The sequence below is a fragment of the Lathyrus oleraceus genome, chromosome 5 (assembly GCF_024323335.1).
Source record: "Lathyrus oleraceus cultivar Zhongwan6 chromosome 5, CAAS_Psat_ZW6_1.0, whole genome shotgun sequence".
NCBI lineage: Eukaryota > Viridiplantae > Streptophyta > Magnoliopsida > Fabales > Fabaceae > Lathyrus > Lathyrus oleraceus.
Window position 1 is genome coordinate 504,876,768 of NC_066583.1, and position 15,772 is coordinate 504,892,539.

Consider the following 15,772-nt stretch of genomic DNA (forward strand, 5'->3'; position numbering starts at 1 on the left):
ACTCTGTGCATCGATACACACGACTTCTGCATCGATACATGACCACTTGAGATAGCCTGTGCATCAATACATGAGCATTAAGCATCGATACAGATTAGTGTAAATACCACATGCATCGATACACACGACTCCTGCATCGATACATGATTAATTAATTTGACCAAATTTCATACAACTTACAGTATGCATCGATGCACACTCCTGTGTATCAATACACAAGGTTGTTTCAAGTCATAACAGAATCTGTTTTGCAGCACATATATACAGGTTTCAACAGCAAATGAGAGACACGAATTCATTGAGCAGAAAGACAATTGAACACAAGATCAAAGAAGTGTTGGAGCAATTGTCAGTGAGCACATAGAAACCTGAAAGAGACTTCATCTTCTTCATCTTCTCAATCACTCTTCTTTCAAGAACATTTACACATAACAATTCTTGTTCTTTGGATTAAAGAAGCATTGAGATAACGTTCAGTGGTGTGATCTAGGATCTAGCTGTGGGTTGCAGTGGAACGATCGAGGATCTAGCTGAGTCGAAGATTGAAGGGGGTTTCTAGGAAAAACCTACTGGTTTGTCCTTCAAGAACTGGTGTGTTCTTGAGGGTTTGGGAGTCACATTTGCAGAACACATTCAGCCGCAGCGTTGCGTTTGGAGATCGGGGGATTTCGCAAGCAGGTCGTGGAACCGGTGAATTGTTTGCAACTTTGTGCAGGAAAATCTTGATCGAGCTCAGATCAAGTGAAGGTTTATACAAGAAGAGGTTCTTGGAGTTTAGAAATTCTGTCTTTGTATCAAAACCTTGTATCAACGGATTCGGCAATAATTGATAATCAAAGTTCTCAATTTCATTTGAAATTGAGAGGGAGACGTACCCACACGCGAGGACGACGTGGGGAACTTCCTTAACAAATCTCTGCGTATCGTACTTTTACCTTAATCTTCTTTACGTTTCAATACTGTTTTGCAAATTCTGTTAGTGTGTGGTGATTGATTATATTTCTGGACAGCAGTGATAACAAAACCTTGAGTCATACACCATTGCTGTTTATCATCAAACACTCACACACCAACTGTTTGACAAAACGGTTAACTTGATTGTGTTCATTGGAAATAGTATTTGAGGATAAGCGCATTCAATCTGTTAAAGTTCTGTGTGTATTATTTTTGTCATTCTCACTAAAATCCAGCAACTGCACTTGCGTGTCCGGCTTTCTAGTAGTAGTTCAGAATAGACAGAAGTCGATTCGGGACTGCTTTTTCCGCTGTTTTTGAAAACTCTGATTAAACGTTAAATCCGTTATTTTTTTAAGAGGTGATCTATTCACCCCCCCTCTCGATCACTAGCCACACCGTCTAACAGAAATCCTCCTCGCATAATCCCTATATGGAATGAGGCCTGGCTGATTCGTTTCCCATTCACCCTTAATCTGATTAACAACGAGGGCCGAATCACCATAAACATCAAGATGCTTGATCCTAAGATCAATGCATTCCTCCAATCCCATAATACAAGCTTCATACTCAACCATATTATTTGTGCATTTGAAAGTTAGCCTTGCTGTAAAAGGAAAATGTGTGCCCTGAGGAGTAATAATCACTGCCCCAATACCATTTCCATATTGATTTACAGCGCCGTCAAATACCATGCTCCATCTGGAACCAGGCTCTGGCCCTTCATCGAGCGTAGGCTCATCACGATCTTTCATTTTCAAATACAGAATCTCTTCATCTGGGAAATCATACTGAACTGACTGATAATCCTCAATCGGCTGATGTGCCAAGTGGTCAGCCAAGATACTACCTTTAATAGCCTTCTAAGCTTGATACTCAATATCATACTCAGATAACAACATCTGTCAACGGGCAATTCTCCCTGTTAAAGCAGGCTTCTCGAAGATATACTTGATTGGATCCATTCTGGATATCAACCAAGTCGTATGATTCAACATATACTAGCGTAAGCGCTTAGCAGCCCAAGCCAAAGCACATCATGTTTTCTCAAGCATTGAGTATCGAGACTCACAATCAGTAAACTTCTTACTCAAATAGTAAATGGCATACTCTTTCTTCCCTGATTCATCTTGCTGACCAAGGACACAACCCATGGAATCATCAAGCACCGTCAGATACATAATCAATGGTCTTCCTTCTACAGGCGGAGACAGGAGTGGAGGCTCAGACAAATACTCTTTAATTCTGTCAAAAGCTTTCTGGCAATCCTCGGTCCAATCATGGGACTGATCTTTCCGGAGGAGCTTGAATATCGGCGCACATGTGGCAGTCATGTGGGATATGAATCTGGAAATGTAATTCAAGCGGCCAAGAAAACCTCGGACTTGCTTCTCAGTTTTGGGCGCAAGCATCTCTTGTATTGCTTTGACCTTTGCAGGATCAACCTCAATACCTCTTTCACTAACGATAAAGCCCAATAGCTTGCCGGAACGGACTCCAAATGTACACTTGTTGGGATTCAGACGAAGCTTGTACTTCCTCAAACGCTGAAAAAGTTTCAACAGGTGTTCTACATGTTCAACTTCCGTTCTTGACTTAGCAATCATATCATCAACATATACCTCGATCTCCTTATGCATCATATCATGAAACAAAGTAGTCATAGCTCGTTGATACGTGGCGCCGGCGTTCTTCAAACCGAAAGGCATCACTCGATAACAGAATGTTCCCCAAGGTGTGATGAATGTTGTCTTCTCCATATCCTCGGGTGCCATTTTAATCTGATTATATCCGGAAAATCCATCCATAAATGAGAAGATCTTGAATTTAGTTGTATTATCTACCAACATATCAATATGTGGTAGAGGAAAATCATCTTTCGGACTAGCTTTATTCAAGTCTCTATAGTCCACACACATCCGGACTTTTCCATCTTTCTTAGGCACGGGCACAATATTGGCCACCCATTGAGGATATGTAGAAGTCACCAGAAACCCCACATCAATTTGCTTCTGAACTTCCTCTTTGATCTTCACTGTCATATCAGGATGAGTTCTTCTGAGCTTCTGCTTCACAGGCACGCACTCAGGTTTCAAAGGTAGGAAATGTTGCACAATATCAGTATCTAGACCAGGCATGTCTTCATATGACCAAGCGAAGATGTCAATATATTCTCGTAGCAACTCAATCAACCCCTTCTTAACAGACTCTTCCAGGAGTGCCCCAATCTTTACTTCTCGTACACAATCTTCAGACCCCAAATTGACTGTTTCTAGATTCTCAAGATGCGGCTGAATGATCTTCTCTTCATGCTCAAGTAGACGGGTAATCTCGTCAGGAACATCTTCAACATCATCTTCTTCCGCCTCAAATACAGGGAATTCAAAGTTGGGAGATGGTGTTGGATCATTATGTTCAATGGGTTTGATCAACCTGTATAATGATTTTGGATATAAAGAGCTTTTAGAATTCAAGCAAGGCAAATCATTATGCAGATGAAAAGATTGATTTTATTTTATCTTTAAAGGGTTTTATGTGATCACCAATTTCATGCAAAAAGCGAAAAGGGAAAATGATTGGAAAAACAAACATTTAACATGAATTTATTGAATGAAAGTATCATTGTATTTATGCGCCAACAATGTCATCACTTCTCCTTTTGGCATGGGAGAAGGGTTTTCAAACACAATGAACATTACTTTGACTTATGGATAATTGTTGGAATATCCACAGCGACCCAATTATTGCAGATCCCTCCAGGGATAATGAAATTGCCAGAATCCTCTTCATCTTCTTCCAAAATGGCAGCATCCTCTTCATCTTGACCAGTGTGGATGAAACCCCCACTCTTGAACAAACCTTGTTTTTTGAAGACCCCATAAGAATAGCCTATGCCAGCCCGGGACTTGTTGTCTTCTAACTCAATCATTTGTCCTAAATCGGCAGTTGCACCATGCTCAATGGCCAACTTTGCATCTTTGTAGGAAGCAAATGAAGAAGTTCTCTTCTCAACAGGTTCAGCAATAGATAAAGCTTGGAACGGAGTTCCAACTTCATCCTCAGCATCTATATATGATAAGGAAGACAAATGGCTAACCAGGAGAGCCTTTTCTCCCCCTACCACCACCAGCTTCTTATTCTTTACAAATTTCAGTTTCTGGTGTAGGATGGATGTCACGGCGCCTGCCTCGTGAATCCATGGTCTGCCTAAGAGACAACTATACGATGGGTGAATGTCCATAACCTGGAAGGTAATTTGGAAATCACTTGGTCTGATTTTGACTGGGAGATCAACCTCACCAATCACAGTTTTGCGAGACCCATCGAAAGCCTTCACAACTACCCCACTCTACCTCATGGGAGGCCCTTGATATGACAACTTCGCGAGAGTGGTCTTCGGTAATACATTCAACGATGACCCAGTGTCTACCAACACATTGGACATGGCGTCATCTTTGCAGCTCATAGATATATGTAATGCCAAGTTATGGTCTCTTCCCTCCTCGGGGAGATCAGCGTCACAAAAACTCAGGTTGTTACAAGCGGTGATGTTTGCAACAATGCTATCAAATTGTTCTAGCATGACATTGTGATCTACGTACGCCACATCCAACACCTTTTGCAGAGCTTCTCGGTGTGGTTCTGAATTCAATAGTAGTGATAACACAGATATTTTGGATGGCGTTTGTAGAAGCTGGTCTACAACATTGTACTCGCTTCTCTTGATGAGCCTCAGCATCTGATCACAATCTTCTTACGTATTTCCACTCGGGCCAGCAGAAGCAGGAGTTTTCAATATGGAGGAGGGCTTAGCAACAAGTTCCGGATTTGGAGTGCTCACAGCATTCCCAATCGGGCGTTCGACAAAATCAGCATCAACACTTCCTCGAGCATAAACTTGAGGCTTTAACGGAGCTGAAAATACACGACCGCCGCGGGTCAAACCGCTGACGTCAACAATGTTTATGACAGATGAAGAAGGCAGGGACACTTCTTTCCCATTTTCCACTGCTACAGCATTATAGCGATAAGGAACCGCCTTCTCGGAGGAGTATGGAACGGGTCCGGCTGGCTTAATAGTTAGAGAGGGAGAAACCTTTTGCTTGCTACCATCATACTTGATGACAACAGGCTCAGGTATCCGGAATACTGGAGAAATTACGTTGACTTCGAGATCATCTTCGTCAACATTTCTATTTTGAAGGATCTCAATGACTCCTTCGTCCAACATCTCTTGAACATCCTTACGCACCTGGCGACAACCTCTCTGATTGACAGAACAGACTCTGCATCTATCATGGTCATGCTCATAATGGCTATAGTCACACAGCAAGCGATGCATCTCAACCAGCGATTGCCGGATATGACTGACGTATTTAACTTTGTACTTGCCAGGACAGCCCTGGACCATATTAACAGACTTCCCATGCTCGGGCAATGGGTTCTTCTTCACGTTCGGACCTACGTCCTCGAAAAACAGAATCCCACTTCTCACAAGGTCTTGCACCTTGGTCTTCAGGGGATAACTGTTCTCTACGTCATGTCCGGGAGCACTGGAATGATATACGCAATGAAGCTCAGGCTTGTACCACCACTGGGGGTTAGCAGGTACAGCGGGAGGGTCTCGCGGAGTGATTAACTTTCTATCGATCAGAGATGGATAGAGTTCAGCATAAGTCATCGGAATTGGATCAAAGGTGACCCTCTTCCTCTCATAGCTGGTGTTGGCATTGTTGTTGTTATTTCGAGGCTGGTAGGCCTGCTGTTGTGGACGCTGTTGTTGTTGCTGATATTGCTGAGTTTGCGGTTGTTGATAATGTTGAGCTTCCCTGAAAACAGGTGCTATATGAGCCACCTGATGCTGATTATTAACTGGGCGAGCAATCTTCCTCTTCACAGAGGGTCTTCTCTTGACATGGGAAGACACAGCATGTGCCTCTCCCTCCTTCTTCTTTGCAAAGCTTCCATATCTCTTTGCTGAAGAGCCTTCCTCTCGAGTTAAGCATCCTTCACGGACCCCTTCTTCCAATCTCATCCACCATCTCGGTGAAGTCTGAGGGAGCATTGGCTATCATTCTCTCGTAATAGAACGATCTCAAGGTCTTCAAGAAGATCTTGGTCATCTCTTTCTCCTCTAGGGGTGGCACTATCTGAGCTGCCAATTCGCGCCACCTCTGGGCGTATTCTTTGAAAGTCTCTTTCTCTTTCTGGGACATCGCCCTCAACTGGTCCCTATCAGGAGCCATATCCATATTATATTTATATTGCTTGACGAAGGCCTCGCCAAGATCGTTGAAAGAGCGGATGTTCGAACTTTCCAGACCCATGTACCACCGTAGAGCGGCACCGGACAGACTGTCTTGGAAATAAATGAAGAACACAGAGTTAGACCATAGGACAAGAAGCCTGGAGCAAAACCTGCTTATGCACATGATGCATGCAATGCTTGTGCATATGATTTTTTTTTATTTCAGAGGAACTTTAGAGTCCTATTTGCAAATTTGGGAAATATTACATTTTTGTGTGGAAACATTTCATCAATAATATCTGGAATATGTGTTTTTTACACCAAAGGAGTACAACATCGGTAACCAAATACAAGAGAAAAAGGAAAATAATCATCCTATGGATCCCTAGAAACAATCATCTAAAGCTCGGGACACAGGAAGATAAGATGCACGAAGCCTCTTCACCTCCTCCTCATAGGTTGCCTCCATATCTGCCTTCTCCTTGGCGAGTCGATCGTACTTCCTCTTCCAGAACCTAGAAGACTGAGGAAGTAGAGAAGTCCATGCATCATTAGGATCATCAATGACCTGATGCTCGAGAAACTCAATCAAAGCATCCTTCTCCTTAATCTGCTGAAGTAACTCTTCTCGTTCACGGATCCAAGCACGTGAACGGTCTTCGTCTCGCAACTCCTCTACTCCTTGGTCAGAGAGGGTTGACGGCCCAGCCATAACCAAAGGTGTAGGTCTCGGATACTCGTAAGGCATGAGGTACTCGGAAGCTCTCCTCCTAACCCAAGCAATGTAAGGCTCCAAAGCGACACAGTTCTTAGGACCCAACTCCTTCCTTCCCTTCCTATGAATCTTGCGCCAAGCACGGACCATCCTGCCCTTCAAGCCTTGGGGATCTTTATTCATTGTTTAACATTTCATAAAATTATTTCACTCGTAATTAATATATATATATATATATATATATATATATATATATATATATATATATATATATATATATATATATATATATATATATATATATATATATATATATATATATATATATATATATATATATATATATATATATATATATATATATATATATATATATATATATATATATATATATATATATATATATATATATATATATATATATATATATATATATATATATATATATATATATATAATAAGAAAATGAATGGTATATCGACAATGTAAATTAGCTTTACATTTTCAATTAATAATGATCATTTAACCCGCCACCTATCTCGTTTGCTCCTTGATGTTACCACCTTTCTTAACCTCCCTGTCTGTCATGTCAATAGATCGAAAGGAATAATTTTATTTTTATAATCTTTGATTTCTTTAACATATCAATTGGTGTGGAATTAGATCTTAATTCATATTGATCAATTCGCAAGACCTAACTACTTAGAATGTGTTCCTCAACACTTTGGTCAATCTAAAACTCATAAATAAAGTGTGAGTTTCTTCTTCCTCCTCCATTTGACCGTTTCAACTCCTTCTTTTTTTTAATAATATTAATGTTATGTTTGGTCGTTCAAGGAATGATAGTTGAAGAATTGAGTTTTTGCAGTAAGAAACACCTTTTAGCATTTTCTATTTATTGAAGTAACAATTCTCTTTCAATTTCATTATGCATTATTATGCCTTTTATATTTACCCTATTTTATTAGTTTTTGGCATAAACTCAAGCAAATTAATTTTCCTACGTGTGTAGAAAGTATTGGTTGAATGCTGAAGTTAACAATATTCAATGTGTGTAGCAAGTATGAGTTATATGTGCAAGTCACATTCTTTATATTATAGCTTGCAAAGTGTTATTAGGTTACATCACCATTTGAGAAATTAAGTGTAGTGTTTGTAGACTTTAGCATCCTTTTGAGTAGTTGTTTGGTGTTAATCCTGCATGCGTCTCAATACATGGCATGTGTGAGCTTTATGTTTGAATTATGGACAAAATCATTTTGCAGGAAAGAGAAGAAAAGTTTAGAGGAATATGGCCAATACTTCTAGGTGCCCAATCCCTTAGAGTCTTATTTCTGTATTTTGTATATCATTGTCCTGTATTCCATGAAGTTGATTAGAAAAAAAGTGAAATATATTGGCATTCTACTTATCTATTGTTAGCTAAAACAATTTCACTGTTATCAAGAAGTGGAATGGTTTATATATGATCCATGTGATATTGGCTTTTGTAATATTCTATTAACAATATTTAATATTATTGTGCTATTTAAATTTTTGTTAAGTATAATGAAATGCCTAATGCATTAAAAAAAATTATTAGGACGAATTATTTTTACTAGTATTTTAATTTTCTCTTGTTTATTATGGATTTGCCTTCATTGTTTGGCAGGTGATTATTTTCTTGAGGATATTTATTTTTATTTTTCATTGTTCTTTGTCCCACACATCAATATTTATCACGTGATTAATATTATTGTTAGATTTTTTCAACAAAAAGTCATGTTTTGATTGAACCTTTCAATTTTACAACAAGTAGCATCCACCGTGGGAAAATACACTACTACAAAATATACCTTTCTTAACACCATATTACCAAGGCCGTTTAAGCAACCGTTGTAATAACTTATCTTAACGCACCTGAATTTTTTTATATTTTATTCAAAGACATTTCTTCACGGTTCATAATAACAACTGTGGTTATAGATGAAAGGTTACGTGCTTTGAATCCCAGCACAAACAATTTTTTTATCATTACAAAAAGAGTTTGTCCATATCGTCTTATAAATATATTAAAATTAAAATATCTATCACCCTGGTTAGTACCAGAAACCATTGTGGATAGTACTGACAGTTTATCATGGTTTTTCTTGCCAACGACGGTGATAAGTTTTACATATATATATAAGCAAAGTTATAAAATTCAGTCCTCTCGCTCAAATTACAAAATCCTAATCTCTCTCTCTCTCTCTCTTCCACATCCTGCGAAATAGTCTCTCTTCTTCTTCCATACAACTTGTCTTTCTTCTTCTTCGTACTAAAAGGTAATCAAATTAAACGTTGTTTCTTCTTTATCTAAGTATTTAAACGTTGTTTCTTCTTCTTCTAAAAGGTAAACATGTTATTCACGACAGAGCTACATACACAACTATGTAGGCCTATGACCCACTAGAATTAAAAATTTAATTATAATATACTACCCATGTGGTAATAGTAATGATGGTGTATATTGCATTAAATACTTAGTTCATTTCAAAATTTAGTCCAAAATAGTCTCTAGTATTTTTGATAAAAAAAATTTAATAGTCTGGATATTATTATCTTATCTTTTTAATTCTATATTTTTAGAATTAAAGAAAAATTAATAATCTATGAACTATCAATTGATTGGCGAGGATAAAATATGTTATATAATTATAAGTAGAAAATTAAGAAACCATTAATAATTTTAAATCATTAAAAAAAATTAAAAAAACAAAATAATATTTATTTATAAATAATATATTATACTTTTCTCGTAATAAATTTATAAATTTGCCCACACTATTTAGAATTCCTGGCTCCATCCCTAGTTATTCACACGTTTTCTTCCATTTAGGTTTCACATGATTTTTTCGTATTTTTTTATACTTGGATCTCTGTTTTTGAAATTCTCAATTCGTGTTACTGTTTTTATTATATTGTTGTCTTAATGGTTTTAACAAGTCGGATCAATTGTCCCAACTCTGTGTCCAACATCTGTCCTATGAGAAACAAAATTTCACATTTGATACTTTCTCTCTAAGATAATGGAACCTCATCTCATTGTGTTTTCTTCTTCCGTATCATATTGATTCTTGGACAAATTTATAGCAGAAATGTTATCAATCTTCATGATTACTGCTTCATGATTTTGACCTACAATCTCTTTGATCAAATTTATCATTCATGTTGCTTGACATGCACAAAGAAAGGAAACTATGTAATCAGTCTCACATGATGACAAAGCTACAACTGGTTCTTTTCATGAGCTCTAAGCAACTGGTGCACCACATAGCATAAACATATTTTCTATCATCAGCATCACCATACCAACACGGGTCAGTGTATCCCACTAGCTTGCATTCCTTTTCTTTTTAACAATTTTTTTGAAGAAGTCATTCTTAACACCTAGATTTTATTTTTATTTTTCTTTATTTTGACCAATTTCTCTAGTACCCCAATCCCAAGTATAAATGTTGATAACTTACAAGAGCAACCCCAAATTTATTCTTTTGAATTCTATTAATTGATTGATGATTGTATATCATGAATCATGGATATGAGATATTAAGGCTTTACATTAGTTTAAATTTAATGAGTGTTTTATACTTATAGTTATTGACTTTCTTAAAATAATATAATATCTAAGAGGAATACCAAAATACTCTTGATTTATTTATTCATAGTAGAAAAGTGGAGATATAATTATAGTTATAAGATAACATTGTTTTATTCATTGCTCCCTGTGAGATATATCTCTTGATAGCATACATACATAGTATTTTGTCCACTCATTAAGAAGCATTTCAAACTGAAGATAGACGGTCTCTTGTTTCACGACTTCCTATCTCCCTTTGTTGAGGTTGAGCATCTGCAAAGTGAGATTGTTTCTGATTCTCTAGTATCCTATCAACCTCTTGAGCTGATCCAGGGAATGCAAGCTCTTTCACTGGCCGCTGTATCTGACTAATCACATTATCCTTATCGCCTTCAAATTTTCAATCACCAAAATAATAAGCATATCTTAATATTTTCCCCCTTGATTTAAATAGAAATTGACTTTTAAAATACACACTTAAAATGAATAAATAGTGACAGAGACTGGGTGATAATATAATATACCTGCAAGAAAGTTCCTTTGATTGTTCTCAGCATTAATACCAAACCCAAACAAATCAAGATTTGAGGAAGCTTTTACGGAAACTGGATGGCCTGCTGGAATTACAAAAACATCTCCTGAAGACAATTTAGCTTTGTAATTTTGCACTTGTTTATTTATCTCCTCTTCTCCTTGTTCCTCTTCCTCGTCATCTTCTTTTGTCTGCTCTTGTTGGTTTTCATTTCTTTGACCCACAAGTTCAAAATCTCCTTTTCCTTCGTTAACTGTTACTATTACTATGGCCCTTGAATTGTAGTGTGGCAACAATAGAGATCCCTAATATTTAATTTGAAAGAATAATTAAATAAATACGTTAGATATATGTTCTATAAATAAAACATGTTATTGAGCATGTAAAACTTGTTGTGTATGAGATGTCAAGTTAGTAACAAAAGTTTGACATTATAACTTCAAAGGACAAAAATCAAATCATTTAGAACAATTGTAATTTGATCAAGTGGAATCTCATTGTGTAATTTGGTGAATTTCCTATATTATAAAATAATTTTATCATACCTCCTTAATCTCTACAGAATTGACAAATATATCCAAGTCTTGAAGCTGTGGATTTTCCTCTGGGGTGATTTCAAAGAATTTTCCAAACTCGTTGGAATAGATAGGACCGCGACTTCTCAAGTTGAATGGTTCAGATTCAGAGGAAACACTTTTTTTGGAGGTAGACTTTGCATTTTTACTCAATTCCTCAATTTGTCCCCTTGATAATTTTACTATTACATTCTCTTCTTGACTTTGCTGCCTCTTATCCTTAAGGCTTCTTCTGTGTTGTGTCTCTTTCTCATGCTCTTCTAAAAGAACCTTTTCTATCTCTTCATAATCAGTCTATATTTTTTTACAGTACATACATTGACAAAGTGAGTATTAACATATATAAAACCAAACTAATACATAAAAAAATGAAAAAAATTGTGTGTTTTATGCTTACATTGAAGGAAGCCTCTAGAATGTTCTTACTGAACCCAGATAAGTAGGATTGTTGGTTTTGATTTCCAGACAATAAGAAAGACTGTTGAAAAGGACAAAAAAATGAGGAAAACATTACAGAAAAATATGTACAGTCACAATTTTTGTTGTGATGTTATGGTAGAGGCCCCTAAATTTGTTTATACATTTGAGTGCATACCATATTTGATATGAGAAGATATGAGAATAGGTAAACATTGGTTATATTACCTGAAGTTGGCCAGGTCTATTTACGGGAATGGCGAGATCTAATACTCTAAGCTCCTCGTTGTCATCTCTGTTAACCAAATAAGCAATTGTGCCAGCAGGAAGTTTTACCGTATCTCCGCGCTCAAGGTTGAAGGAGTTTCTGTCATCGGGTTTCAACACTGTGAGTATAGCTTTTCCTGGAAATTACAATGACATTAGATTTTATAAATGAATTTAATTTATCCTTACAAAACAAATATGTAAAGTAATAAGAGAAATGCTAATAATACTCTCTTTTCAACACTCTCTCAAACACACACTCTTTCATTTGTTGAAATATGTGTGGATCTTACCACTTTATGTGGGACCTATTTCCAAAGCGAGGGGCCCACACATGCTTCAACCAATAAAAAAGTGAGTGTTTGAGAGAGTGTTGAAAAGAGAGTGTTACTAGCACTCCTCAAAATAATAAATACCGTTCTTTTTGAATGAACTATGAGTGATTAGTTTTAAATATTTAACTTGATAAATAATAAATTACCACTGAGTACAACAAGGATGTAATCGGCATCGGTGTGCTGCGGAAGAAATATTGTGTGAGGTTTGGACTTATATTCCAAAAGACGGTAGTTTTGTAGATTCTCGAAAATTTTAGAACGTTGGTCAAATTTCTGCAGAAGTCGAATGTGCCCATTTTCATTCTCAAAAAGAGTTTGAAACTTGTTAGACTTGAAGATAAAAGGATTTTGAGGATCAGACCTAGAAGAAACACACACTGATGCTAGGAAAGAAATTCCCATTAGCATCAAAAGTGGAAATGAAGCTTTCATTGTAGTAGCAACCATGTTGATTGAAACTAATATCTCACTTTGATCGCTCTGGATGAATAAAGTACAGTGAGATGAGTGTATTTATAGATATAAAAAATAAAACTATATAATTAACATGCACCAACAGTTGGCCATGTTGTGCCATGCATATGGACGTGTGTTAAAATGTACAAAATTGAAGTGGCAAAATGAAAAGAACATTACTTGGGTGGTGGAGTTTTGTTTGAATTTGATGAATTTGGACATTCTTATGGAAAATGAGGATGCTTTATTATTGTCTTCGGCCATGTGTATATGAATTAATGAATTGACTGGAGAATTTTAACAAGTGTTGTATCCTACAACACAAGCTCCAGCTCTAAGACATGCAAATAACTCCATAAACTTGCACTTAGAAGTGCATATGTTTGTACTTGTCATGTGAAAAATGTAATTGTACATATACGTCATTTAATTATCTATCTATTATTTATCCGTCTACTTTATATATACTATACTATACTTAATATATAAAAATGTAATTGTAGATATATTTATCTATTATTTATCCGTTTACTTTACATATACTATACTTTATTTAATATATTAAAAAAGAAAAAATATAATATATATTATAATCTACTTTTATTACAATCCTCAATTAAAAAAAATATAGTTACATAATTCTCCATCACAAAGATGATAAATTATTAAAACGATTATATTTGTCATGTGCAAATATTTCAATATTCTCAGGGCATTATTAGTAAAGAGAAGATGGAGTAATAAGGATAAACATACAATTATTTTTTAATAAAAACATTTAAAACTAATATTAATTTAATATTAAAATAATTATTATGTTTATCACACCAACATCGTTCTTTTCATATTCCTCAATTGTTCTATCATTTGTGTCCAATAACAAATGGGTTTGTAAAGTGTTCCTAAAAAAATTTAAATATTTTTTAAGTCCAATAACCGTTAAGAAATTAGACACAGTCAAAATCATGGTACTCACTCCGGCTCAAAATAATTATCATAGTTGATCATCTCACAAAAATTTAAAAAATATAATAAATGAAAGAGAGGATATTATTTTTACGAAACTACTCTTTTTTATTATTGGTGTACACTACTAAAAAGTGGAATTTAGTGACGTAAATCAGAGACTAAATTAAAGTAAATTTTGTGAAGAACTTTGAGATGAATTTTATCTATCTTTAACAAATTCCATCATAAATGTGCAAGATGTCATTGTACTGAATTTTGTGAGGGAAATGTTTCCTCTCTAACATCTTTTTTATATATAAAAATTGAAGATAATATCTTTTAATGATAATGTAGCTTAAATGTTTATTAAAATTAAAATGGTAGTCAAATATTTTAATTAATAATGATATTTAATAAAGAGAAAATATAACTTATTTTAGGAATTGTCAACTTTTATTAATATTAATTTAGATATATATGTTCATAAACATAAATATTAATTCTAGTATTTATGTTTTTCAAATTGAAAGAAAATATTTTTAAATGAAAGAAGCCATATATTTATGTCATAATTTTTTTTATATAAAATAATTTAAAATGATTTTCCTGAAATTTAATAAATAAAAAACAAAAATTTAGATAAAATTAGGTTTACCTTTCTCCTATTTTTCTTCTGCCGCTCACTCTTAAAATTTTGAAGTTAAATGTTCCCGAAAATTTTGATAAAATTAATTTTTGCTCTATCACTTGTTAACCCTAATTCCTATTTCTATGTATATCCCTTTTCTTCCCTCTTTTTTCTTTCTATTTTGATCCATCTCTTTTGTTGCCACCATAGTCGCTCGTGAAAACAAACACAATCATTGCTACATTAACAAATTGCTTCTTTAATTTCTTCTACTTCTTCAACTTCATGGGAAGCAATTACCTTTCTCATAAAACCCTAACAATATTCACACAGTTTGATTTTGGAATTGTTCAAGGGATCAAGTGGGATGCACTGTTTCAACCATTTGTAACTCATTCTTCTGGTAAACCTAGTTGTGTAAGAATGTATAGTGCACATGTTACGGATCTGGGAATTTCACATGTTTCTTCAATTTTTACTTCTGGTAACTACTGCTTGTTAGAATTTGTTAAACTTCTAGGGTTTAGTTTCGAATTTACACTGATTATTACTAAAATCCAGTAGTTTATGGAGTCTAGCTTTTAAAATAAAATAAGGCTTTAATTAGTTAATTATGTGCTTCAATTGTATAATATTTTGGATGAAACTACAAATTATGTTGAAAGGAGAATATTTTTTTTAATTATCCAATTTTTTTTAAAAAAATTCAAAAATAACTAAAATTTAAAAAAAAAAATCCGAAAATGGCCATTTTTGGCCCTAAAATGAACTAAGGCGCCACCCTAGTTGGCGCCTACCCTTAAGGGGTAGGGCAAGTCGCCACTAGGAGTGGCGCCTACCCTTAAAATGAATTTTTTTTTTTTAAATATTTAATATGTTTTTTTTTTTAAAAAAAAAATTAGTTTTAATTTAATAGTTTATATTTACTATAAATTATAAAAATTTATATAATTTACAAGATATATATATATATATATATATATATATATATATATATATATATATATATATATTAATTTATATATATATTAATTTAATTTATAAGTAATTAATAGTATTTATAAATTTTTGGAAATTCTAATTCAATTTAATACAT

At 34.8% G+C, this 15,772-nt stretch overlaps 1 protein-coding gene across 1 annotated transcript; it reads right to left on the bottom strand.

Annotated features, from left to right (window-relative positions):
* Positions 1–10,571: 10,571 nt before the first annotated feature.
* On the bottom strand, positions 10,572–13,138 carry LOC127085812 (vicilin-like). The gene is made up of 6 exons (XM_051026367.1): positions 12,788–13,138; positions 12,268–12,443; positions 12,020–12,100; positions 11,593–11,916; positions 11,040–11,352; positions 10,572–10,905 (listed from the first exon to the last, which is right to left on the bottom strand). Exons 1-6 carry the CDS (start codon positions 13,089–13,091, stop codon positions 10,724–10,726), a joined length of 1,380 nt encoding a protein of 459 aa, XP_050882324.1. The 5' UTR covers positions 13,092–13,138; the 3' UTR covers positions 10,572–10,723.
* Positions 13,139–15,772: the final 2,634 nt, after the last annotated feature.

Excerpts from the sequence above, each read along its gene's own strand:
- LOC127085812 (XM_051026367.1), bottom strand. The coding sequence starts at position 13,091 with ATGGTTGCTACTACAATGAAAGCTTCATTTCCACTTTTGATGCTAATG. Across the intron at positions 12,444-12,787 it reads CATCCTTGTTGTACTCAGTG|GAAAAGCTATACTCACAGTG; the intron begins GTAATTTATTAT and ends TGTAATTTCCAG. Across the intron at positions 10,906-11,039 it reads TCAAAGGAACTTTCTTGCAG|GCGATAAGGATAATGTGATT; the intron begins GTATATTATATT and ends GAAAATTTGAAG.